The sequence below is a fragment of the Pelodiscus sinensis genome, chromosome 1 (assembly GCF_049634645.1).
Source record: "Pelodiscus sinensis isolate JC-2024 chromosome 1, ASM4963464v1, whole genome shotgun sequence".
Lineage (NCBI taxonomy): Eukaryota > Metazoa > Chordata > Testudines > Trionychidae > Pelodiscus > Pelodiscus sinensis.
Genome location: NC_134711.1, coordinates 98,041,437 through 98,068,984, shown reverse-complemented (window position 1 = coordinate 98,068,984; position 27,548 = coordinate 98,041,437). Strand labels below are relative to the sequence as shown.

Below are 27,548 nucleotides of genomic sequence, written 5' to 3'. Positions count from 1 at the left end.
ACATGCCCGCTCAACTCTCTTGGGAGTTCTGTGTGGTAAAAGGGTTAAGGAATGGGCCCGTGACGCTTGTTACAATGACTTCTGTCAGTGGCAATGATTCCTCACAATTCAAATGGCCTAGGGAGGTCACCTGCTTCTGAACCTGGTCAAAATTATTTGGCTTCAGTTGCAAATTGGCCTACTTAATCTCACCTTGACAAATGATCAGTTCTTGTTTATAATATCCGAGTGTCACCAAGGTGTAACAAGCAGGCTGAGGGAGATGTCTTTGTGACTTTTGAAGGATTTGACATGGCATAACTTTAACCCTCTCTCCCCCACCCCTCAGCCATTTCCTTGCTGTAAAAGCAGCTATCTCCATGTCATTTCATTCCCTTTCCAGCTATTAGTATTCCAGTTTGGAAAACAAAACTGATGTCACTACTTCTGAAGCATTTGAAATCTTTAAAGAGACTCCATTTCACTTTCTGTACCTCGCATATAAGTGAGTACTTCCATATTGTTTTTCTTCAGCAGAATTATAGATGAAACCCATGACTGACTCAAGGCTCAGTTATCTCTTCCTGATGCATTTTTGTTAATAGCCTCTACATCTATAACCCCTTTGAAATTGGTAACCAGTGGGGTGCCTGTAATAGGCTAATTGTTTCTAGTGTCAGTTGTCCAGGAGCCAATTACTAATCTCCCAGTGTTAATTGCCATGAGTATTCAAAGCAGGCAGAGTACCTGAGCTACATGCATATTATGGATCTACAGCAATGTTCAAAGGGCCTGTCTGATAAACTCCACTTCTGAACACCAGTACAGGGCTCAGTATGCGGAACACTCATGGAGCGTCAGCAGAAAGTGAACTTGGAAGATTTGGTTCCATTCTATTCTTAGCTGTACTTTTATCACTGTTTAAATTGCAAACTCTTTGGGGCTGGGTTCTTCTCTGGATATTTACCTGTAAAATGCAAAGGGTGAAATTCCAGTGGTGTCAATAGCAAATGTCCAATGCCATGCAGCTGGGAAAAATTATCCACTTGCGGCACTATACAAATAAAATCTCCATGGGTGTCAGACGAACATGGTTGGGGGAACAGCAGCTGCATAATACAGTTCTTCCCCTGGCTAGAGCTTCGTGTTTAGGAAGAAGACTGGTTTTAATTCTAGGGCTACATTCATTTCTGGAGCCACTCCATTAACTTCAGTTGAAATGAGCTTGCTTGTGCTAAAGCTGAATTTAACTCTTTGTGTGAGAAGTTCCTGGTGTTGCTGTTGACGTTACTTGTAAACATACTCCATAGCTCAGGGACGACAGGACATTTGCACTGTTGTTCTGTCGGGATGGTTGTTCTGTCGGGACGTTAGGTAACACGATATGTGAGCAAATTTGAAAAGTAGGCCAAAAATTTGGCCTAAACACATTGTCCACTAGTAAAACCAAGGCATGTTTGACAAGATGCTTACATTGGCATGTGTCTGAAAATTCTATGGCACAAGCACCCTGCAGAACTCCTCTTCTAATCGACCCAGCTCCTGGTCTCTGAGCAACCCAGCCTAAAGACTATTTCTAGAAGACAACCTGACTAACACTGGGAATAAAAAGTGACTTTTAAGATCTTGACTCTGTTGCTGATGGGCAGGGAGGATGTGGGTGTCCTGTCTCATTAGCTTGAGAAGCAGAAACATATGCTGGGAAAAGGCCTTTGGTTGCTTGTCTGGATAGTTCAATGAGAAGAGAGTCTGGCTAGGGATCTTTGCCAATAAGCGTGACAACTTTTTTATCCCAAAACTTACAATCTCTTGTAATCCTGCTAAACAAATACAAGGATTATTTTCTTGTACATACTAAAGAATCATTTTACATAGGCACCTGGGCAAAAGGAAAACTGGAATCTTTGGAGACTGCCGAATATTCTACTGTATATTTTCCAAAACTAATACCTTACTAATTGGTGCTCTACTTTACAATAATTCTATTCTGGATACTGTCTATAAGCTCCAAGGTGGCAATTGTCTGACAGGCTACCCATTTGCTGGTATCTGACACACACAATAAAATAACTGAGGAATATAAGATTACTAGACAGTGTAGCAATATGGTAAAGTTAATACCATCACTAAAAGATTTAAAGGGCTATTTTGTAAAACTTTTTTCCTTTTTGTTGTAACTTTCAGTCCCAGAAGGTGACTGCAAATCACAGAGCTATAAATATGTCCTCAGCAAAGCTATGTTTTAAAAACTATTTATTCACTGTGTATAGCTGAGCAATAAGACATGACAGAGTGTCTTGGGGAGAGGTGAAGGGGGTTTCGTGATTTATAAGCTGTGTGTGTAAACTCAAACTGATACCAGCTGATAGATCCTGAGCTATAGAAACGAATTCAGCACCTACTGATGATATGAGGTCGAGTACAGGCAGTTACAAAAATTAACATACCTTATAAATAAAGCTTTTAAAAAGTCAGCTCCAGAGGTCCTGCCAGAGGAGGGATCTGCAGCCAGTTTGTAATCGTTATCAAGATGATGGGCCTGTTTTGTTCCCCTTCCATGCTTCTCCCTACTCACTCAAACCAGTTTTACTTCAGTGTGACTTCACTAGTCACTAGAGCATAAAACCCTGCAACCAAGGAAGCAATCTCTATGTTTTAAGATCCATTTCCTTTTGTTTCTTACACTACCACTTGAGTTCTGAGGCAAGATATGAAAGTGTTTTAAAGAAAGAACCCTCCTGATAGCTTTCCACCAATCCTTGGAAGTTCAGTATAGAGAATGGTCAGCAGGAACTTACCTATTTGCTATTAGCCTTCTCTGCTGTAACAATATGAGAGGTGGGCTTGTAGTGAGTATCCTCCCATTCAGAACTTAAAATCAGTGCCTTAACCCAACTGTGAATAGGTGGCCAGTGGAGATACTTGCACACATTAGTGTTGTGTGCTAATGATGGCCTATGCCACTCAGAAGATGGGGTTTCTGCCGTGTGTGCTAGCTGAAGTTTCTGGCTGGCCTTCGAAAGGAAGATAACTTACACCAATGCACTCTGCTTAGAGCTATCGTAAAAGGGGGGGAGGGGGTCTGCCAAGTCATCGGTAGCTATTTAGTGGTCCTTATTTGAGGGAAGTTTGCAATCTCCTGACTAGTTGTAGATTTAAAATGATGACCCAGGCCATTGCTGCCATTGGATGCTCAGGCCAACAGTGGATCCAATACAAAACAAAAGTCTATCCACCTTTTCAGACCACCTTAGCCTTACATGCTGGCCAGTTCCCATGTGGCCAGCACTCTTTTTCTCCAAATGCTTTCCCATTGGACCTGGTTTCTATCTATCAAGGATGAGTCATAGCTATTTCTTTCATCCATTGGCTTAGCTTCTGGGAAGGATGTGAGCCTGTAGGTTCTGGGTCCAATGAAAAGAAAATGAAGGGGAGTATCAGTTGTGGTAATTCTGTGGCCAAAATCTTCTCAAGACCTACCGTGGTTGCTTTGTTTGAATACAGAGCAGCAGGGGTAATGAGACGGAATTGTTCAGGGCCACACCATAAAGTCCCTCAAGGCTAATGAATACTCAGTACTCCCTTCTGAGATATCGGAGAGGCCAAATCCACTCCATGGAAGGGTCCAACAGACTGTTACATGGACCAGAAGGTGTAATTTAAGTAGGTCTTGATGTAACTAATGAAATCAGCATGGACATCCTATCAGAATCCATTTCTAGCATGTTGATTTAAAAAATGGGAGCCTGAGAATGGCTAAACTAAGGGTTAGAAAACCTGCTTTGTAGTGATTACACTGAACTCCTTGAGCCTATTTAGTGTAATGAAGAGAAGGCTAAGGGTGACTGGATCAGTGTGGAAGTACCTACGTGTGGAACAAATATTTGATAATGGGCCCTTCAGTCTAGCAGAGAAACATGTAACACAAACAATCTAGTGGCTGGAATCTAATGCTGGACAAATTCAGATCAGAATCAAGGTGTAAATTTTAACAGTGACACTAATTAATCCTGGGTCATTCCCCATACTGGCAATTTTAAAAATCAAGACTGGCTGTCTTTTTTTTTTTTTAAAGCTGTGCTTGAAGAATTATTTGGGAGAAGTTCTGTATGATGCAGGGCGCTGGAGATCAAACTGCTAGATGATCACAATGGTCACTTGGCCTTGTGCTTCTGAGTTCATAGATTCTGAGTCCCACTGACTTTCAAATGTCTTGAATTGTACTCTATTGGGCACTTCAAAAATATGCCCTCTGCTGTACTCCTACCTCAGAATCTCCTGTTGATTGCACCTTAGGAATCCATTAGGGCTATGTCTTGGCCACAGAGTTGCACTGGAAACTCTCATTCAGCTGATTATCCACCTCAACTCCTGAATCATTTTTGGTGTTTCTGGGGAAAAAAAAATTGTGAGAATAATTTTGATGTTCTCTAAGTCTGTAGGGTTAGCATTGTGTGCAAGCCTAGGTATCTGAATCATTTTTGGTCTGTGGAAAAAAATGTACCCCAATCCTATTTATCTTCTGGTTCCTGCTAGTTAGCATCACCACTTCTGTTTTCATGTCACTTATCTTGTAATCAGAAACAGAATCGTATTCTTGTATTTAGGGTAGTTCTCAGACTGGCTAAGAATGTGTTATAAAACATTCTGGTGCTGCTGATCCAAAGCCCACTGAAGCCAATGGGAGTATTTAATGAACTTTGGATCAGGCTACATAGAGGGAAATAGTATTTAAAAACATTCCCTACTGTCACTTTCATCATTCCCCCCCGCACCCTCCTATTTGCCGCTTCCTAGCTCCCAGGATTTCTATTGAAAAGGCAAAGGAGGAGTGGGGGGAATGTGGGTGAGTAACTCTTATTAGTGTAAAAAATGTTGAACTACCACATTCTAATCCTAATTTGAGCATCAGGATTGATATAGAAGATTTAATCCAGTACACGTGTATATACGCACATTCTACCTGGAAATCCATTTTTTTCTAACACTGAAAAAACAGATCATTTTACTAGGGACTTGAAATCTGCAAGTCAATAGTCACACTGGGAAGTCCCTTGGCAAACAAATATTACATGTTTGCAGGCCCACTGACCGGGGAGGAGGGGGAGGAAACAAAGGAGGCAACTTCTCTGGGAGTAGCAGTCGCTGGAGCCCCGCATCCTTTAAATTGCGGCTGGAGTGGTGTGCAGTGTGCTCTGACAGCTGGGTGAGAGGTTAGAGGGGCCAGCTCAGTGTTTTCTGGGCTGCTCCAGCCCCACCCCTTCCAGGATCACGGAGCTGCCTTCTGCCACCTTGTCTAGGGGCCCAGCAAGCCTGTTGGCCCTGCTACGTGTTCGATTCTGATTAATGCATATAGCTACAAAATATTAACTAATGGCATCTAAGCTTGGTGCATGCATATGTGCACACAAGTCCCATTATGGCGTAATTCAGGAAAGCACGTAAGCACATTCTTGACTTTAAACAAAGGTCTCACTAATTTCCATGGGGTTTTATGCACATATGTAAATACAAAGTTAAGTACTTTCCTAAATAGGAAAGTCTTCATTAAGTAGAACAGAAAAAAAACCTGAGTGGATAATATTTTTGCACCAATTTTCCATTTGCCCTCAATCCCCAATGAATATTTAATTTTTTAAAATTAGCAAACAGATCAAGATTCAGAGGGAACAGGAACAAACCAATAATTACTCTTGAAAACAAAATCTGGCTTTGATTCTTGGATGGCCACACTTGTTCAGCTGGGTGTGTAAGAATGAACACAGAGCTTGTAATAGGAATGAACTTTGACCTGCTCTACTGGTAAGTTGCTTCTGCTAGTGTTGGTATTGGCGCTCTGTCTTTCTGACTGGTGTGTATTGCTTTAGTGACTAAAGAAAACTACTGATGGAATATCAGTGATACACCCTAAAAAGCATGAGTAATTCCTTCTGAGTGAGAGTAAAATTAAGATGAGCAGTCGAATGCAATTCATCTTTGTAAGGAATCAGAGGGGTAGCCATGTTAGTCTGTAACTTTAAAAATAATGGGTTGTCCTGTAGCACCTTACAGACTATACACACACAGTTTCATGAGCAAAAAACACTTCCTCTGCTCATGTGAGGTTTTGCCCACAAAGCTCATGATACTGTGTACTGTATTTATGTATGTGTTAGTCTCTAAGGTGCTAAATACAAACACATACATAAATACACAGAGGAAGTGGTTTTTGCTCATGAAACTGTGTGTGTATAGTCTGTAAGGTGCTCCAGGACTACTTGTTGGGTGTGTGTTAAAGAATGTTCATTCAATCAGGTGATGGCAACAGCCCATGGCTAGTAGCATATAGAGAAATAACACCTGGAAATTAGTCACCTATGGGTGCCAGGAAAATCACCAGGAAAAGTTACACTTATAAAAGTACTTTTTACTAGTGTGAATGCAACTAAATTTAATGCATGGTGGAGCTGGCATGGTCAAAAAAGCTTACAGAGCATTGGTTTGGCCCCTGCAACAAAGATACTCCTTTAAGTTCTATTCCAATAATTTAACTTTATAAAAGGTGTCCTAGATTAGCAATGGAAAAAATGGCAGAAGTACAACACATGAAGTAAGAGAGAACTGAACTGTGACAGACCTTGGCAGATATTTTAGTTTCTTCCCTTCCGCAGGAATTTGTGTTGGCTGCACTAGTTTTAGTTGTGGTGTCTGGATGTTGCAAAACTTTCTTTGGATCTGGTGTTCACAGGTGCTGTCCACCTGCAGCTACTTTGGCTTCTGTCCTGCAGTACAAAGTAATGGGGCAGTGAAGTTACCCTTTTAGAAAGCTATCCCATAACTGCCTGTTGGAGGGTTTCCTGATCCTTCTTCTGAAGCAGCTGGTAATAGTCACTGTCAGATCCAGGATACGAGACCAGATTGACCTCTGGTGGCAGTTGCTATATTTCCCTTGACTTTCTATTGTGGAAGGAGTTATAGTTGTACAGAACCTCTGACAAATGAGGCTTTAAAAATGTTTAATCGAATCCTTAATTTATTTTTTTAGTTTAGAAACATTTGTAAAGTGTGTTGCCAATAATCATTGTACTTCCTTAAAAGCTTCCTTGCAATCTACAGCTTAACCAAAGGCATCTCCTTCTATCCCTATGATAGCCTGAATTTCAACCCATTCAATGTCTCCCAGATGAAATGTCGTCCAGAAACTTTGCCCGTCACATCTCATCCCAGGACAGAACTTTAATGTTGGGAAACATTTTAGGAAGGCCCTAATCCTATGTGAACTCATTGCAGGATCAGGATTTAAAGAGTTTATACAAATGTGAAGGTGTTTCAAAAAATGTATCTTATTCAGCTTTCAAAAGTGTTTCTAACATTTTGGGGTGGTCATCTCTCCAAAAGGAACTCCGGACGTACTTAATGTTGTTGTCCTTGTAAATTTCATATTGATGGATTGTTAGTGGGGAATTCAATTCAAAGGTTGGGGGGGGGGCAGCCAACTGCCACTGAAGTCAACGGAGAAATTTTAGCTCACACTAGTGGAAATGGGATCAGGCCCAGTAGAGAGCTGTTTTCTCACATCTACAGAGTAGTGCTAGCAATTACAAAAAGGCTTATAGCAGATTCCAGACTGCAATCCAGCCTTGCATCTGCTGGACTGAGTGAGAAATGTGGGGCAGGGGTCATGGGTTGGGGCAGACAGAGGATAGGACTGGGAAGAAGATGAGCTGGGTACATATGGGGCAATGCATTGGAGTTCTAATTGCTAATTTTAGAATAAGTGGTCTCTGGAGCAGGGGAAGGCTGGTGGAATGTGATGCAGGGGAAGGCTGGTGGAATGCGAATGCAGAAGGAAGGGAGTGCAGAGGCTTGGGTGGCATAAAGAAGAAGCATGGAAAGAGGTTGAGGTATTGGGAAGGACTAGGGAAGGTTTCCCTGGAAAGCGCATTACCCATTTAAAATATACCTCTGTGCACTTCTATTTTCATCTTGTACTGTGTTCATGATTGCTGTTAGGGGGCATTTGGGGGGATCAGTGACTGGCTTGAACTAGAATATTGATTTACCTCTCTCTGTCAGTGGAAAAAATGAGACGTGGTTTCCCTGATGTATGATTGCTGAAGGCAGCAGAAGAATGTCTCTTCTGATTTATGGAGGAGAACTGCTGGAACAAGTTTATCCTTTCTGCCACCTTCCTCTCCTCTCTTCTCCCCCCCCCCCCCCCCCCCCAAATAAAACAACAAATTTCAGCACAGAATACCAAAAAAATTACTTGCAGCTCCAGAAAAACAAGATGACCTTCCAGGCCATTACTCTAGGTAGCTACTATTAAAGGTAGGCGAAATTAATAAATACTAAGTAAAGCAACTGAATCTGTAACGAACTATTCTAATATATTGTTAATCAAACATTTGTAAGGTGTTAATGGCCCTTCCCTGCTTCTTGTGGCCTGTGCCACTATTGGCTGCTTTTTATTCTGTGAGTTTACCACCATCTGTGTGGAGTTTTGTCTGTCTTCGTTTTCACCTGTGGTGTGTGGTTGAGGTGTGGTGTGTGGCTTTTTTTTTAATTTAATTTACCTTTTTTAAAGCCTGAACCATTGAATCTTGGTTTGTTTTTTTTTTTAGTCTAATTCAAAGATACAATATCTATGTAACCGATTTCAGCGGTTTTGGATCAGCTCTTGGATCACTATCTTGTTGAGCATTGTAGAGCTATTAGTGTAATTTTTTTCAAAGTTATTAAGAACTTGTAGTGCCTTTTCGCTTGTGTGTGAATGGTGGGTGCATCTCCACTCGAGTCCAAGCTATTCTAGCATGTTAACCTTCCGAGTGACGTAGGATAAACTTCCAAAAAATGGGCATATGGGCATATGCAACTCTTGCACAACAGGTAACTGAATCCAACTGGAAGTGTGATTTCATTTGTATACTTGGGACCATGTGCTTCCTCTCCCCTTCCATATGCTTTTCTGTAAGAGAGCCAGAACAAAGATTTCCCTGGCATCAGAAGTTCAGAAAATACATTGCCTTATCCCACTATAATTGCACATCAGGCTTCTTGCCAGAGGAGACTGGACGTGGCTTGACATTTACACAGGCTGTGAGTTCTCAGGTAAAGACATCTGAAACCTTATGGTAAGAGTACTAATAGGAGTGATTCTCACTTTGCCTTTGCACTGGCAACATAGCTGGCATTCTTGTCATGCTGCCTGACAACAGATGCATGTGTTGGCCCCTACCCACTGAATAGGGATTTCAAAGGCCCATAAAGCAATTTATCTTTGCCTCTAGCCGCATTAATTTTCTCTCTCTCTCCCCATATGTTTTGCTTTCAATTTTGGGAGAAAGCATAGAGCCTGTCTCTGTTGGGCTACCTCCTCCCACCAAGTTCCTGGCCATGGTCCAATTCTCCCACTGTGAATGTACTGTACTTGCTATCATAATGCAGCACATGTACTGATGGGTGCATATTTTAAAGCCACACTGGCTATTTGCTGTGGCCATTTGTAGTATCTTAATATAAATTTCTTTTGCTCTGAGGGCATTGCCCTGCTGTGGAGTTTTTTCTTTTTCTTTTTCAAGAGGTAGCCCTTCAGAGTACACAAACACATAATATATGGGTGGGCCCTGAAGCATGGCTGTCTAATGTGCAAGTGAATTTTCAACATAACCACAGCAACTAAACATAGACAATGGATCTTCACATTTTAAAATAATTGGAAAAACATGTTGGGCCAAATTCTTTCTTACACAAACTGAATTTAACATCCAATTACTTCAATAGGGTTGCACTGGTATAACTGAGAATTTGGCCATCTGTTTCTGATGCTTTAATCTCTTTCCTACAGATTTAATTTCAGAGAGGTGATGGTGCTGGGAAATGTTGCCAGAGAGCATGTTAATAACACTTAAATTTGGAGAACTTTGGCCCTGATTCAGCAAGATGCTTCACTTTTAGCACTTCAGTGTCCCCATCATTGGAGTCCATGGAACTATTCAGGTGCTTAGAGTTAAGCAAAGCAGCTGTTTAAGTGCTCTGCTGAACTGGGACCTTTTAAAGCTTGGGTTTAAATGTTTGCTAACTGACTTCATCATGTTCTGTAATTTTGATCTATTATACATTAGAATGTATTTGTTTTTGTAGGATATTTTGCATTGTTTTATCTTGCATTCAAAAGCTTAGGAAAAATGTTTTTCCTCCCCTTTATATTTGGGTTACAAAATGAAAAAAGCTCCCCTTCCCATGCCCAAACTCTTGATCATTGATGATGAAATACTGTATTTTTCATTTTCATTTGTGTAACTGAATGCTTAATAAAGCAATAGTGAACAATATAAAGCTCTAGGAGCAAATGGGCTTCTAATAATAGGACTGGAAGGGACCTCGAGAGGTCATCGAGTCCAGCCCCCGGCCCTCAAAGCAGGACCAAGCTCCGTCTACACCATCCCTGACAGATGTCTCTCTAACCTGTTCTTAAATATCTCCAGAGAGGGAGATTCCACCACCTCCCTTGGCAATTTATTCCAATATTTGACCACCCTGACAGTTAGGAATTTTTTCCTAATGTCCAATCTAAACCTCCCCTGCTGCACTTTAAGCCCATTACTCCTTGTCCTGTCCTCAGTAACCAAGAGGAACAAATTTTCTCCTTCCTCCTTGTGACACCCTTTTAGATATTTGAAAACTGCTATCATGTCCCCCCTTAATCTTCTTTTTTCCAAACTAAACAAGCCCAGTTCTTGAAGCCTGGCTTCATAGGTCATGTTCTCTAAACCTTTAATCATTCTTGTTGCTCTTCTCTGTACCCTTTCCAATTTCTCCACATCTTTCTTGAAATGTGGCGCCCAGAACTGGACACAGTACTCCAGCTGAGGCCTAACTAGTGCAGAGTAGAGCGGCAGAATGACTTCACGAGTTTTGCTTACAACACACCTGTTGATACAACCTAGAATCATATTTGCTTTTTTTGCAACAGCATCACACTGTTGACTCATATTCAACTTGTGGTCCACTATGACCCCTAGATCACTTTCCGCCATGCTCCTTCCTAGACAGTCGCTTCCCATCTTGTATGTATGGACCTGATTGTTCCTTCCTAAGCGGAGCACTTTGCATTTCTCTTTATTAAACCTCATCCTGTTTACCTCTGACCATTTCTCTAACTTGCTAAGGTCATTTTGAATTATGTCCCTATCCTCCAAAGAAGTTGCAACCCCACCCAGTTTGGTATCATCTGCAAACTTAATAAGCATACTCTCTATCCCAATTTCTACATCATTGATGAAGATATTGAACAGTACGGGTCCCAAAACAGACCCTCGCGGAACTCCACTTGTTATGCCTTTCCAGCAGGATTTAGCACCGTTAACAACAACTCTCTGACTACGGTTATCCAGCCAATTATGCACGCACCTTATCGTGGCCCTATCTAAGTTATATTTGCCTAGTTTATCAATAAGAATATCATGCGAGACCGTATCAAATGCCTTACTAAAGTCTAGGTATATGACATCCACCGCTTTTCCCTTATCCACAAGGCTCGTTATCCTATCAAAGAAAGCTATCAGATTAGTTTGGCATGACTTGTTCTTCACAAACCCATGCTGGCTATTCCCTATGAGTAAATCCTCCATATCTGATCTACCAACACAACATTAAGATCAAAGATATATTTTCTACGAGAGCGCCCCAAAGTGAGTGGTGATTGTTACAACCTGCCATTCTGCCCCTGCAATGGCTGCACGTTCACACGAGGTTATACGTTTTGTTCTGTTGCACTTCTTCAATCCTATAGATTTCAGAGGGACAGTGTATAATGGGGGGGCAGGATTTGTGCCTTACACTCATGCAAGCCTACTGGCATCTGAAGAGAAACAGAAATGAGGTCCTTCATTTTCAGTTTTTTGTTGGAGAAAAATGTCCAGGCTTTACAAAAAGCTATACAACTTTTTTTACAGATTTTTTTTTTTAAAAAGGTAATGTAGGGAAGACTCATATCTATTCATGCACATATATGCATACACTGTTAATGTACAGTAAATGAAATCACAGCACTGAGCTGCCTGTCTCTAATACTATTTTCTATGATTTTTTTTCTGCCTCCTGTCTGCCCCTATGAAGCCTGATATTTACCCAGAATGCTGTAGTAATTTTCTGCACTGATTTTTCACATTTTATAATTTTTGTAATAAACTGATACATTTCCAATGTGTTTTATTTATTTATTTATTTTTAAAACAAAGGCTGAAAGGGAAGGACCTGGCCTGGAATAGGAAAGTTATGGTTAGCCCAGCCTCCCTTCATGCTCTTGAAGTCTTCACAGGCTGCACCGCGGAATATCCAGGGAAGAGAGGGTAATGGAAGGCCTTTTTCAGGGAGATGTAGTGAACTGGAAGGGACCTTAAAAGGTCATGAAGACTAGTCACCTGCACTCTGGACAGAACCAAGTACTGTTCAGGTCACCCCTGACAATTGTTTGTCTAACCAAGGCTTTCTTCGGCCAACTGAGAGAAGCTTCCAGATCGCAGGCCCTGGTTCTTGTGGGAGACTTTAATCACCCTGACATCTGTTGGGAAACCAATATGGCAGTACACAGGCAATCCAGGAAGTTTTTGGAGAATGTGGGGGATAACTTCTTGACACAACTGCTGAAGGATCCGACCACGGGCCGTGCGCAGCTTGACCTTCTGCTCACAAATGGAGGAACTAATAGGGGAAGTAGAGGTGGGTGACAACCTGGGAAGCAGTGATCATGAGATGGTAGACTTCAGGATCCTGACCAAAGGAAGAAAAGAGAGTAGTAAAATAAACACCTTGGACTTCAAAAAAGCAGATTTTGACTCCCTCAGAGATCTGATGGGCAGAATCCCCTGGGATGCTAACAGGAAGGGGAAAGGAGTCCAGAACAGCTGGCGGTATTTTAAAGAAGCCTTATTGAAGGCACAGAAAGAAACCATTCCGATGCGTAGCAAGAGAGGCAAACGTGGTAGGAGACCGGATTAGCTTACAGGGGAAATCCTTGGTGAACTTAAGCACAAAAAGGAAACTTACAAAATGTGGAAACTTGGACAATGACCAGGGAGGGGTTTAAATGTATAGCTCGAGAATGCAGGGGGGTTATCAGGAAGGCGAAAGCACAAATGGAATTGTGACTGGCTAAGGATGTAAAGGATAACAAGAAAGGTTTCTACAGGCATGTTAACAAGAAGGTGATCAGAGAGGGTGTGTGGCCCCTACTGGATGAAGGAGATAACCTAGTGACAGATGATGTGGGGAAAGCTGAAGTACTCAATGCTTTGTTTGCCTCTGTATTCACGGACAAGGTGGGCTTCCGGACTAATGCGCTAAGTGACGCAAGATGGGATGAAGATGGACAGCCCTTGGTGGATAAAGAACAGATTAGGAACTATTTAGAAAAGCTAAACATACACAAATCCATGGGTCCGGACTTAATGCATCCGAGGGTACTGAGGGAGTTGGCAAATGTCATTGAGGAGCCTTTGGCCATTGTCATGGAGGTCAGGAGAAATCCTGGATGATTGGAAAAAGGCAAATGTAGTGCCCATCTTCAAAAAAGGGAAGAAGGACAATCCAGGGAACTATAGGCCAGTCAGTCTTACCTCGGTTCCTGGAAAAATCATGGAAGGGATCCTTAAGGAATCCATTTTGAGGCACTTGGAAGAGAGGAAAGTGATTAGGAATAGTCAGCATAGATTCACAAAGGGCAAGTCATGCCTTACCAATCTGATTAGCTTCTATGATGAGGTAACTGGCTCTGTGGACCAGTTACGGTCTCCCACAATATTCTTGCCAGCAAGTTAAGGGAATGTGAATTGGATAAATGGACGGTAGGATGGATAGAAAGGTGGTTAGAAGGCCAGGCCCAGCGGGCAGTGATCAACGGCTCGATGTCAGGATAGCGGTCGGTTTCTAGTGGAGTGCCCCAAGGTTCAGTTAGGACCGGTTTTGTTCAATATCTCTTATTTAATGACCTGGATGAGGGGATGGATTGCACCCTCAGCAAGTTTGCGGATGACACTAAGCAAGGGGGAGAGGTAGATATACTTGAGGACAGAGAGAGGGTACAGAATGACTTAGACAAATTGGAGGAATGGGCCACAAGAAATCTGATGAGGTTCAACAAGGACAAGTGCAGAGTCCTGCACTTGGGACAGAAGAATCCCAAGCATAGTTACAAGCTGGGGACCAACCAATTAAGTAGTAGTTCTGCAGAAAAGGACCTGGGGGTTACAGTGGATGAGAAGCTGGATGAGTCAACAGTGTGCCCTTGTAGCCAAGAAGGCTAATGGCATATTACGTTGCATTGGGAGGCACATTGCCAGCAGATCCAGAGATGTCATTATTCCCCTTTATTCGGCTTTGGTGAGGCCACATCTGGAGTATTGTCCAGTTCTGGGCCCCCCACTACAAAAAGGATGTGGACGCATTGGAGAGGGTCCAGCGGAGGGCAACCAAAATGATTGGGGGGCTGGAGCATATGACTTATGAGGAGAGGCTGAGGGAGCTGGGTCTGCTTAGTTTGCAGAAGCGAAGAGTGAAGGGGGATTTGATACCTCCCTTCAGGAAGTTGAAGGCTGCTTCCAAAGAGGATGGAGAGAGGCTGTTCTCAGTAGTGACAGATGGCAGAATAAGGAGCAATGGTCTCAAGTTGTGGTGGGAGTTTTTCCTAATATCCAACCTGGACCTCTATTTTACTAGGAGGGTAGTGAAGAACTGGAATGGGTTACTTAGGGAAGTAGTGGAGTCTCCATCCCTAGGGGTGTTTAAGTCTCGGCTTGACAAAGCCCTGGCCTGATTGATTTAGTTGGGATTGGTCCTGCCTAGAGCAGGGGGCTGGACTTGATGACCTTCTGAGGTCTCTTCCAGCTCTGATTCTATGATAACCTGCTCTTAAAAATCTCCAATAATGGAGATTTCACAACCTTTCTAGGCAACTGATTCCAGTGCTTACCCACCCAGACAGGAAGTTTTTCTTAATGTCCAACCTGAACCTCCCTTGCTGCAATGTAAGGCCATTGCTGCTTGTCCTATCATCAGAGGTTAATGAGAACAACTTTTCTCCCTCCTCCTTGTAACAACCTTTTAGGTTCTTGAAAACTTTCATCTAGTCACTTCTTAGTCTGCTCTTTTTCCCAACTAAATAAATCCTTTGAGTCTTCTTTCATAGGTCATGTTTTCTAGACTTTTAATTATTTTTGTTGCTCTTCACTGAACCTCCTCCAGTTTACCCGCATCTTTCCTGAAATGTGGCCCCCAGAATAGAGTGGAAGAATCACTACTTGTCTTGCTTACAGCACTCATGGTAATACATCCCAGAATGTTCGGTGGGTATTCTTTTTCTTCAGCAGTGTCACACTGATTCATATTTAGTTTGTGATCCAATATGACCCTTAGATCTTTCTGTAGTACTTTTAACATTTGTGTGTGTGTGTGTGTGTGTGTGTGTGTGTGTGTACGCGCGCGCAATTGATTGTTCCTCTTTAAGTGGAGTACTTTGACTTATTAAATTTCATCCTATTTGCCTCAGACAGTAGCTTTAGTTTGTCTAGATCATTTTGAATTATAATTCTATACTCAAAAGCATTTGTAACCCCTCCTAAGTTGGCAGATGATACCAAATTTATAGGTGTACTCTGTCATTTCAATAATGGCATAATTGAAGATACTGGACCAAGAACTGATCCCTGCAGAACTCCATCTGTTATCAGTGTTTCACAGTCATGCTGGAAGGGAATAACTACTTTCTGGGAATGGTTATCCAAACAGAAATGTCCTCATCTTATCATAGCTCCATCTAGGTTGTAATCCCCAAGTTTTGCTAATGAGAACTTCATATCTGGGTTCTACAGCCTGGAATTGTATTTCCACTTTAGCTTGTCTGTTCCCATGGGAGTTTATTTGCAGGTGGGTCCAAATGTAAACACCCCAGTATCAGCTCCCAAGTCAAGAGGAATGGTTCAGACATAGGAATCTCCCATTTAGCTCCTTCTCCCCAAAGAATAGCAGGTCCCTGGCTAGGGGACCATTTCCGTTTCCCATTTTTCTACCCTTAGGCTGATGATGGGCTGGCTCACCACAGGAAACTGGCCTCCAGCCCCCTCCAAGCTGGAGATCCTTTAACCCAGTGGTCTCCAACCCTTTTAAGTACAAGATCACTTTTTAAATTTAAGTGTAATCCAGGATCTATCTCAAACTCAATTTGCCCTGCCTCCTTCCTGCCCCTTCTCCAAGGCCTCACCCCTGCTCACTCCATCCTCCTCTCCCATCCTCACTCACTTTTACCATGCTGGGGGCAGAGGGTTGGGGGGGGGGGAGGGAGAGAGGGATGTGGACTCTGATCTGGGGCTAAAGGATTTGGAGTGTGGGAGGGGTTTTGAGCTGAGCAGAGGGGCAGGGAGTTGAGGTGCAGGATGCAGGCTTTGGGAGGGAGTTTGGGTGCAGAGGGACTCAGAGCTAGGGCAGGAGTTTGGGGTGCAGGAGGCGTTCAGGACTTGAGCTGGGGTTTGGAATGCAGGCTCTAGCTGGGCACTGCTTACCACAGATGACTTCTGGGTTGTGGTGTAGGGGACTAAGGCAGGCTCATCCCTACTCTGGCCCTGCACCACTCCCAAAAGCAGCCAGCCAACTCCCTTCATCACTGCCATCCCCTCCCTCCGGCTCTGTGGAGATGGAGTATAGGGTGGGGAGAGGGGCACCCTGACATCAGCACCTTCTCCTCTTCATCCAGCAGCAGCACATAGGTGCTGCAAGGGGCCGATAGCCTCCTGGCCAAATGTGTCAGGATCACCTGTAAAAGGCTCCAAGATGGACCAGGAGATCCCTATCTACTGGGTGGTGACCACTGCTTTAACCTGTCCACAAAAGCTGCCAAGTATCTGTCAAGCTGCTAGGCCCCGCCCTCACTGTAAAAAGCCTCCCCTCTTTCAATGCCATTTAACTTGTCCTGGAAACTGACCTGAGCCCTATGCAGCAGGCGCAGCAGTTGCAAATGGGAGCGGCTTTGGGACCGCGAAGAAGCCGCAGACTGCCAGGGAGCTGCTGGACGCAACCATGTTCTTAGCAGGGTAGTACGCTCCGGCTCGTCCCTCCGCCTTTCCCTCCATCTGCGCACACAGCTCCTCTGCCCTCCCCGGCTGCGGAGCCGAGTGGTGAAGCCCAGCCCAGGACTATCACCCAGCCCTTGTGCACTGCTACCCAGGCATCACCCAGAGCAGCGGCGGGAGGAGGCGCCAGGCAGGCAGCCGGCCGGCCGGCTTCCAGGCATCTGCGTGCGCTCCCAGCTCTTTCCACACCCCCAACTCCGCGCGGAGCCTCCCCCGCGCTCCTGCCCCGCAGCCCCGGGACCAAGCCATGAAGCAGGCGCTCATGGAAGTCATGAGGATGAACAGGATTTGCAGGATGGTCTTGGTCACTTGCTTAGGATCCTTTATCCTGGTCATCTTCTATTTCCAAAGTATGTTGCATCCAGGTAGGGCACCTTCGCTCGCTCTCCTGCTCTGCCGGCTCCGCCCGGCTGGGTCACGCCGGGCCACTCTGGCGGGCGGACGGGGCGCTACCCACCGCGGGCATAGGGCTGCAATAATGACTCTGTGTTTCCTGCAGCCAGCATGGGCGGTAGTTTTTCATCCTTTTTGTGTCTGCAAGGCGGGGGAAGGGGGAGTGAGATGGGGGGGATTGGTAGGGGAGTCGAGAAGGGATGTTTGAGATATTGGGGAGCTGGAGGGTTAGTAGGGGATTGGGTGAGGGGGGATTAGTAGGGGTGGGGATATGGGGGTGAGATTAGTAGGGGGTGGGGTATTGGGGAGCGAGGGGGGATTAGTAGGGGATTACAGAAGGGGTGATATTAGGGGATTGTGGTATTGGGGGATTATTAGGGAATTAGAGGAGCGACGTTTTGAGAGGATTGGGCTGGTGGGTGGACGCAGGTTGTGATAGTGGAGGGATTATTGGGGAGGGGAGAGCGGCTGGGGGTGGGGGTGGGGGGGGGCAGCGCGCTCTGTCGGAGGGATCAAACTCGGGTTGTGGACAGCGCCGAGCGCGGATGCTGTGAACTCCGGGTCCGTGAGCTGCAGCGCCTGGGAGCCTCTCAAACCTCTGGCCCCGCCGCGGATCCTCGTACGGGGGGCTAAGCAGCTCCGGGTTGTACTGCAAACTGGGCTCGCGGTGCTGCTTCCCCTTTGCCTCGGGGGGCTGTGGTGGTACCGGGACTCTTGGGGGGGGGGGTTGGGAGGGGCGCCCTGATCTCCGCCCCCCTCAGCTATGGGGATTGGTTGGGGGTGCGCAGAGAGGTTCTGCTGCTGTTCCCCAGGCTGCTAGCTCCGCTCCTGGCTTCTACTTCCCTGGGGGGACTGCTGGGGCTCGGGGCGCTCTGCGCTGGGGAGGCGCCGGGGCAGGCGCTGGCAGCGCGCCTCTGCGAGGGGCGTGTGCGGGGGGGGTCCCCTGCCTGGGGCGCAGCAATTGCTGCTTCCTTGCCTCTCCCTTCGCACCCGGCGGGTGAGGGAGCAGCAGCGCTGGGGCGGGGCAGAGGCTGCGGGTCTGTGGCGGGGCTTGTGGGCAAGAGAACAGAGCGTGAGTGGCGGGGACCCCCGGGGACAGGAGCGCTCCGGGGTGGGGGGCGCTGCCCTGAGCAGGTTGAAGGTTTCCTCTCACTGCGGCGTCAGCTCCCGGCAAGGTGCCTGTGATCGCGGGAGCCAGCAGGTCCTGGCCGCCCTCCGCCCTGCCAGCATCCCCCCCCCCCCAGCGATGGGGGGCACGCATCAGAACTAGGGGAGCCGGAGAAATAAGCTCCACTCTTGGCCTGCAACCCCCGCAGCCCGCGTTTAAGGGAAGGCATGGAGCGCTACACTTGTGAAATACCACAAGCGTCCCAGTCCCTGCTTGAGCCTCGCTCTCCAGTCTCGCTGTAGGAAGATCCCACAGTGGCTTTTTCAAAACGAATGGCGTGATGGGCTTATTAAAAGCCCTCGAGTGTCCCAGGGGTGCTGGCACAATTTCCGGGGGTGTTATCGAACCTGCGAACCCTGAAGACAATGCAAACCGCTTTGGGTGGGGGGCGGTAGCACCCCTAGTTCTGGCACTTCTAGCCAGACCCTGCGGCCCCTGCAAGTGTTACTGTGAACTTCAGTGAGCGCGTGAGCGAGCTCGGTATTTTATTCATCGGAGCTCCACGGATTGGTTTCCCTTTTTATTTGCCAATTTCTTTTCTCGAGGTAGGGTTTACCGAGGCTGCATCCATCACTAGATCCATGGGAGGTTTCCCCTAAGCAAGGGCTGCAGAATCTGGCCAGTGGCTGCAGAAATAATTTATGAACCAATCCTGTGAAAATGTAGGCAGGTGTTTGAACTTTTAAACACGTGAATTATCCCACTGAAATCCATTATCTTAATGTGTGGGTGGGGGGGGGGGAGGAAGAGGGTTCAAGGGAATAACCCTGGGGTTATTCAACAAATGTAGCTTGGAGGTGGGGATAGACGTGATGCTTGGATTTTGGACTGGCAGTGAAAGTTCCGCTGTTACTCCACACTGAAGAGCACCGATGAAATGATTCCCTCTTTCGAAGTAGATTAAACCGTTTATATGCAGTGTAGGTGTTTCTGCAACCGCTTAGGAGCCAAAACAATGCAAAGGGAGCTGATAACGTGGCCTCACAAAGGCTTTTGCTCTGAGTGAAAGTGTTTGCCTTGAAACTCTAAAGACTTAACATGCACTTGACTAAGGCTGTGTCTAGACTGCAGAGTTTTTTCGAAAAAAGTAGCCTTTTTTCGAAAACTTCACCTGCGTCTAGACTACAGTTGTGTTCTTTCGAAATTAAATCGAAAGAACAAGGCTTTTCTTTCGACAGCGGTACTCCTCATTTCACAAGGAATAATGCCTTTTTTCGATAGTGCTCTTTTGAAAAAAGGCACTATGTAATGCAAACTATGCTTTTTCGAAAAAGAGCATCCAGACTGCCTGGGTGATCTCTTTCGAAAAAGCAGCTTGCTTTTTCGAAAGTACTGATTGTAGTCTAGATGCTCTTTTTCTAAAGAAGCTTTTTTTGAAAGTATCTTTTGAAAAAGCCTCTTTCAAAAGCCTAAGGGTACATCTACACTTCACTGCTCTTTCGATATTCTGAAATAGCACATCTACACTTCAGGGAAGCCTCAAAATTAGTCTGAGGCTGGCTTCCCTAATGTAGCTGTGCTATCTCGATTTAGAGCCTCAGGAGTCACTGGAGAGGAATAACTTAGAATAGTCCTGGTGAGGGGCTATTTCAAAATAGCAGCAGTGGAATGTCTACACATGCCTTATTTCAAAATAGCTATTTTGGAATAGGCGTTATTCCTCATTGAACGAGGTTTACAGATTTTGGAATAAGCTGTCTGTTATTTCAAAATTATTTCAGAATAACGGAATGGCTGTGTAGACGCTCACATTGTTCTTTCAAAATAATGCTAGTTATCTTGAAATAACGGTGCAGTGTGGACGTATGCTTAGTTGCCCCAAAATACAAAAAAAATGAGAACTACTGCAATGCGCTGTATTTGAGCTCTGATTCAAAGTCGATGGAAGATGACCGAGAGGATTCCAGACTTCAGGGGGTGAGGTTTGGGTCAGGACCTGAAAGAGGAAATAATCGGGGTTCGATGGAGCCACTAACAGGCCAGCTGATTTGGCCACAGTGCTCTGGGTGAGGCTGGAATGTTTGCACAACCATGGCTTGATTTTAATTTAATTTTGGTGCTAGGGCCCTTAAAACGAATACACATCCCAACTACTGCAACTCTGTAGTTTAGCGTCTGATGGCACAGACAGACCAGTCTGACTTTAGTTCTTAAGATTTATTGTGTAAATGGAAACCCTCGGTGGAAATGCATTGTGTAGTTCCATGTAGGAATGTGTTGTATGTGCATTCATATGTTGGAGGAAGCGGTGGGGAAGGGCTGAGCCTGTCCCCATTGGAGCCTATTGGGAGCGTTGCCACTGAATTCAATGGAAGCGGGACCTAGCCCTAGAAAATTAGTGTGAAGTGCAGCTCTGCAGCTGCTCCATGCACAGACCTTTCATTGACTTCAGTGACAGTTCTACATGCAGAGTGACTGAACGAGGGGGAAGAGGGAGGGCAGAAGAATATAACTTGCACTGACGCGTGCTCTGACTCCCCTTCCCCCCCAGGAGAAACAATGGGGAAGCTGACATTAAAATACTTATTAGAAGAAACACTGAAAGATAGATCACATGAAAACATGTGTGTTCAGCACCCTCCTTCCCCTCTTATCACATTTAACATTGTCACTAAACTGTAGATCATCAAAGCAATCTTCATTATGGCTCTTGGAGTCACTAAGCATTTACATTATGAATTGATAGTATTCTGATGCAATAGAGTTAAGCTTTTGTGGTGATGCCTAGTCCTCATGAATACTTCCCTATCAGATGGTCTTCAGCTGCTGCCTTCACAAAACTTGGTACAGTGTCTTTGCCTGTTGAATGTATTCCATTTCTTTGCCCAGCTGGGTTCCCAACTGCCAGCTAGTCTCTCTGAACTAATGTAAATTTATGGTATCATATATTTTTCTATCTTCCAAGTACCATTTGCTTCCACTGACTTCACTGGAAGTTCTCAACATCTAGCAGAGTTGGGGCCCCACCTGCCAATCCTATATTGAAAGGCTTCAAAATATACTGTAAATAGTGGCAGTGCATCATTTACAACCAATGTAATTTTTTTATAGTGGATATATTCAGTGGGCAATATATTTGTATGTTAAGTCAGATTAATTTTCCTAGCTTCAAATAAAATATAGTATTAAAACCGGGAATCTGAACTCAATAGTCCGGAGGTGAAAATGCTTTTCTAGAATAAATTTTTGATTATCTCCAAAAATTATTAGATGCTTTTTCTAGGGACTGCTGAGGATTACGCTTTTATTTTCTACCTTATTTTAAAACGATATTTAAGCTGAGATTTCAAAGTAATGCCAAGGATTAATTTAGAGACTTAACAGAAGAAAATCATATTGTAGAATTACTATTGGTTGGATAATATAAATCTGCTTCCTGTTCATACAAGTTTATACTGTTGTTGTAAATGAGTTAATGTCAGTGAAGTTGCTCCTGATTTACACCAGCCAAAGTGCAATTGCAACCCAACCTTCTGTCTCTAAGACAATGTTTGCAACTTTTTTTTTCATTAGTGGTCTCTTAAAAAAATGTAAAATGGGTGTGCAAATCCCTTTGGAAATCTTAGACATAATCTGAAGATCCTGAAGGGTATGCAGACCACGGGTTGAAATTGTGTGTACTAAAGCACTTTTATGATTGCAACTAGTTCTGCTTTGTGTGGTATATATCTGCGATGTAAACACTGTAGAATTTTCAGAGATGTTTAATTGGGACCATATATATTAGCTGGTAAGGTAGGTGTAGAGAAATGAAAGTGCAATGTGCAAAAATCTGTTGTTCCAAGAATTAACGTCTATTTGTTAGCTTACCATAACACAAACCTATGTCATCTATGTTGTGATAGAAGCGCACACTAGCCTACCATTCTTGTATAAACTTGTGATAAGAGTGTATGTTTGGTTTTTTTTAAACTCCAGCAAATTTGGTTTAAGCAAAAGCGAATTGTGTAATTACACCAATATCGCATACAGGCAGTCCCCGACTTACGCGGATCCGACTTACGTCGGATCCGCACTTACGAACGGAGCTTTCTCGCCCCGGAAGTCGGGGCGAGAAAGCCCCGTTCGTAAGCTGCTCCGGTGCCCCTGGTCTGCTGGAGACCGTCTCCAGCAGACCAGGGGCACCGGGCGGGTTCCCGCGCTTCTGAGGCTTTGCCAGAGCAAAGCCTCGGAAGCGCGGGAACCGCTGCTGCTGCCACTTGGGTGCCGGTGCCTGTGGTCTGCTGGGGACGGTCCCCAGCAGACCACAGGCACCAGGACTGAAGCCGCAGCCGCGGGGGGGGTCCCGCGCCTCTGAGGCTTTGCCAGAGCAAAGCCTCAGAGGCGCGGGGAACCGCCGCTGCTGCCGCTTCAGTCAAAGCGGCAGCAGCGGCGGTTCCCCGCGCCTCTGAGGCTTTGCTCTGGCAAAGCCTCAGAGGCGCGGGACCCTCCCGCGGCTGCGGCTTCAGTCAGGGTGCCTGTGGTCTGCTGGGGACCGTCCCCAGCAGACCACAGGCATCCAGACTGGAGCGGCAGCAGCGGCGGTTCCCCGCGCCTCTGAGGCTTTGCTCTGGCAAAGCCTCAGAGGCACGGGACCCCCCGCGGCTGTGGCTTCAGTCAGGGTGCCTGTGGTCTGCTGGGGATGGTCCCCAGCAGACCACAGGCACCCTGACTGAAGCCGCAGCCGCGGGGGGTCCCGCGCCTCAGAGGCTTTGCCAGAGCAAAGCCTCAGAGGCGCGGCACCCCGCTGCCGCTGCGGCTCTGCTCCCCGTGTCCCTGGTCTGCTGGGGGGGGGGGGCGCAGCTAGTGTGCTCCCCTCCCCCCCAGCAGACCAGGCTTTTGTTTTGGACTCTGGGGCAGAGCAGCTGGGGCGCTGCCGATTGGTCCTGCAGCGCCCGTGGGCACTACTGGACCAACCCGGCAGCACCCCAGCTGCTCTGCCCCAGGTCCTGATTCAGCCGCTGCTGGTCAGTTTCAGCAGCGGCTGAATCAGGACGTCTGGGGCAGAGCAGATGGGGTGCTGCTGGGTTGGTCCAGTAGCACCCCAGCTGCTCTGCCCCAGGCGTCCCCAAGTCAGCTTCTGCTGAAACTGACCAGCGCTGACTACAGGAAGCCCCAGGCAGAGTTGCTCTGCCCCGGGCTTCCTGGAATCAGCTGCTGATCAGTTTCAGCAGCAGCTGACTTGGGGACGCCTGGGGTTCTTAAGTTGATTCTGTATGTAAGTCAGAACTGGCGGTCAGTTTCAGCAGTGTCTGAATCTGGACGCCAGTTCCGACTTACATACAGATTCAACTTAAGAACAAACCTACAGTCCCTATCTTGTACGTAACCCGGGGACTGCCTGTATTAGACATGTTAATATGAAGCCAATTTGAGAGGAGTTGCACCAGCAATGAATTTTGGCTCAAAGATTCCTCAGGTTGTCTATGGAGTATATGTGTGGGCAGCTGGGGCTGAAAGTATTAGGAGCTTTCAAACAATTCAGCTTTTTCTCTTTCACATATTTAAAAAACAAACAAACCTTGAAAGTCCCCCATTTGAGTTCAGGCAACAAGAAGCCAACAGTAAAGTGATCAGCCTTTGCACGATGGTTCATCACTCATGTCACTCATGCTATTTATTTATTATTTATATAATATACTACAGCAGTTGGTGTGTTGAGACACCTCACAATTAATACTGGTTAAAAATCTTCCACCAAAACTTTTTCTCAATGGAAAATTAGGTTCTAAACTTTGACATTGAAGTGTCATTCAATGGAAATTTTAGTTTTGATAAAAATCTCCCCAAAATCAAAATTTTATAGGGAAGGGGAGAAAAGAAGGAATCTATTATCCCATAAACTCATAATACATACTAAAATACGTACCATTTAAAGAATTCTAAATGTGATGCAAAAGAGTGAGAAGAGTGTCAGCAACAAGATTTTCCAGTGAAATAACAAAACTAGTATCTCTCTTTAAATAGTTAAAGCTTCAGGTCTGAAATACCTTTATTTCCTGGAATCACAAGTTCAAACCTCAGTGGGGTAAATCAGTCCTTAATCTGTTAAGATCCACAACTGAACATCATAGAAATCAGTGTATCTTTTGACTGGGACATTTAAAAACCAAGGTAATGAGACAGGTCATTTGCCTAGGATGAGTATGTGTAAGCTCTTTACAGTAATAAGCACTTAAAATAAGAGCAACCAACTAACCATAAGTCGGTAGATGGGTTTCTTGACTCTATGGAAGAATGCAGTGCACATCTTTGGCAATGAGGTTCATATACCCATGTGCATGGGGAAACTGGGTGCATTGTACTCCTTCATCTCTCTGCTCTCTATGTCTCTCCTCCCCTGAAAGCCAGTAGTAAACTGCTCCAAATTAATACGCAGTGACTCAAGGTTTTATTAACTTTGGCACAAAATCCTTCCTTGCTGTGGAACATGCCCTTTAATGAAGCTTCTCAGGGCAGCTGCTCTCCCGGGAAACTTAGCTGTACTGATGGCTGGCAGTGGCGCGGGGAAGAGTGTGTGAGATTGCAGAGACAAAAATGCAGCTGGGTGTAGGTTTTGGAGGATCCTTGATATCTATGGGCTCTGGGGATGTTGAACTCACTACCTGTTCCTATGGGTGGAAACCACAGTCTGCACAGCAAGATCTGGTGGAAACTGAAGGGAAATCTGTAGAATTTTCCACTGCCTACAACATGGATTTTTCCATGTAGCAGAGCAGTCTGCTCTCCTGACTATTCTGCATAGATATTGAAGTTCATGGGACACTTCTGTAAATGTTTGAGAGTCTTTGTTTAACATTTTTCCTCTCTCTACTGTTGTTCCACAAACTATGTGGTGGTTGACTTTTGCTCTCTAACCAGAAGGATGCTCCATTTCATTGCAGCTCTGTCTGCATGTGATATTAAGGTTTTATGCTCCTGCCCATCACCATAGTATCTGAGCCACTAACCAGTTATTAATGTCACCTTATTGTTGCTATTAGTCCATTGTTTGAATAAATGCTAGGTCTTTCTTTTAATGACAAAATATGGCCCACACTGTACCACCATCGACTTCAGTGCAGCTCCTTGGAGAATCTACCATTATTTTAACGTGAGTTGGCATGTCAAGCCTTCTGTGTCAAGAACACTGGTGGCCCTGAAATGCTCTGAGTTGGGCATCTTTGTGCTTTGGGGAATCTTCTTTAATATTAGCCCTCACTTTTAAAGGGTAGCTTTTTCTTCTTTGTATGTATGGATATAAATATAGCTTTTTGGAAAAAACACCCACTATTTAATCTTTTTATTTTTTATTTTTTTATTTTAAAGGCCTGTTATTTCTGGAAATGTTGAAACCAAACTTACAGGGTACCACCCATGGCTACTTTCCATTAAATTTTAAATGGTCAGAACATCTATTACTCCATAATTACTGAATCCAAAAGGTAAATTGTATAAGATTTTAAAAAAGCTCTAAAATATTAACTCTCATTAGTACAGACATTTGCAAAACACCTTATAAATATTGTGGAAGTTTGTGCTGACTTTCATAGTATTAATGCTCTATATTACCTGTCAAGATTTGGCTCAAACTTCATTTTTTCCAAGACCTAAAAAAATTCCGTTCCTATGAAACTTTTATTTTTTCTGTAAGAAATGAACACATAAATAGATGTATAAAACAGAAATGTGCAGTGCATAAAAACATTTATAAGCTTGGTTAAGTTTAACCAGTGTGTCAACGACTTCATGTCTGTGCTGGGTGGGCATATTTTCTGAATGCTTAAATTGTTTCCATTGCTTTTTTGCAGTGACAGAGTGGTTTATCTTTATATGAGACATGTAACTTTTTAAAAGCAGTTCAGAGAAGTGGAAGAAGCGGGATCCCTGTTAGGTTTCCGAATGCCTGCATTTCAGTACGGTATTTAATTGGGTTTTTATATGTAACCTGAGATACAACATCAGATCCCTGCCTATATGGATGCTTCATTTTGCCCTTGTGTGAATGTCATTAAATAATATCACAGTTGCCTCTCTGAAGTCTTTTGAGCAAAAAATATGTATTGTATATCTCCCGTCATCTGAAGAAGTGGGCTGTGCCCATGAAAGCTCATGATACCACCTACATGTTTTGTTAGTCTGTAAAGTGCTACCAGACCATTTGTTGTTGTTGTGTGTTTTTTTTTTTAAGGTAATCCTAAGACATTTAAGTAGAAAGGTGGGGTTGGGTATGGAGACACAGCATCTTAAATTTGATATAATTTTACTTGCAGATAATTTGCATTGTTTAAGGTAGTTGCTTGGGTTCTTATTTAACTATCTTAAGCATGAATATTCTTACGTATACAGGCAGTCCCCGGGTTACGTACAAGATAGGGACTGTAGGTTTGTTCTTAAGTTGAATTTGTACATAAGTCGGAACTGGTGTCCAGATTCAGCTGCTGCTGAAACTGACCAGCGGCTGACTACAGGAAGCCCGAAGCAGAGTTTCTCTGCCCCGGGCTTCCTGGAATCAGCCGCTGATCAGTTTCAACAGCGGCTGAATCTGGACGCCTGGAACAGAGCAGCTGGGGCGCTGCCGGGTAGGTCCCCGCAGCGCCGTACCTCAGCACTGCGGGGACCAACCCGGCAGCACCCCAGCTGCTCTACCCCAGTTGTCCCCAAGTCAGCCGCTGCTGAAACTGATCAGCGGCTGATTCCAGGAAGCCCGGGGCAGAGCAACTCTGCTTCGGGCTTCCTGTAGTCAGCCGCTGGTCAGTTTCAGCAGCGGCTGACTTGGGGACGCCTGGGGCAGAGCAGCTGGGGTGCTGCTGGGTTGGTCCAGTAGTGCCGAGGAGCAGCGCTGCGGGACCAACCCAGCAGCGCCCCAGCTGCTCTACCACAGGCATCCGCGAGAAAAGCCTGGTCTGCTGGGGGGGGGAGGGGGTGCACTAGCTGCGCCCCCCCCC

General features: G+C 45.0%; 1 protein-coding gene across 3 annotated transcripts in view; it reads left to right on the top strand.

Annotated features, from left to right (window-relative positions):
* Window positions 1–27,548, top strand: part of CHST11 (carbohydrate sulfotransferase 11) — a 272,243-nt gene that overhangs the window by 11,213 nt on the left and 233,482 nt on the right. Inside the window, exon 1 of one of the 3 annotated variants that reach the window (XM_006137994.4) lies at window positions 17,082–17,431. The exons of 1 other annotated variant lie outside the window; for it this stretch is intronic. In XM_006137994.4, coding sequence (XP_006138056.2) covers window positions 17,329–17,431 — 103 coding nt within the window. In that variant the 5' untranslated portion in view covers window positions 17,082–17,328. Of the gene's footprint in view, window positions 1–17,081; window positions 17,447–27,548 lie in introns of those variants that run through there. One more of the 3 variants, XM_006137995.4, reaches the window with a different exon arrangement.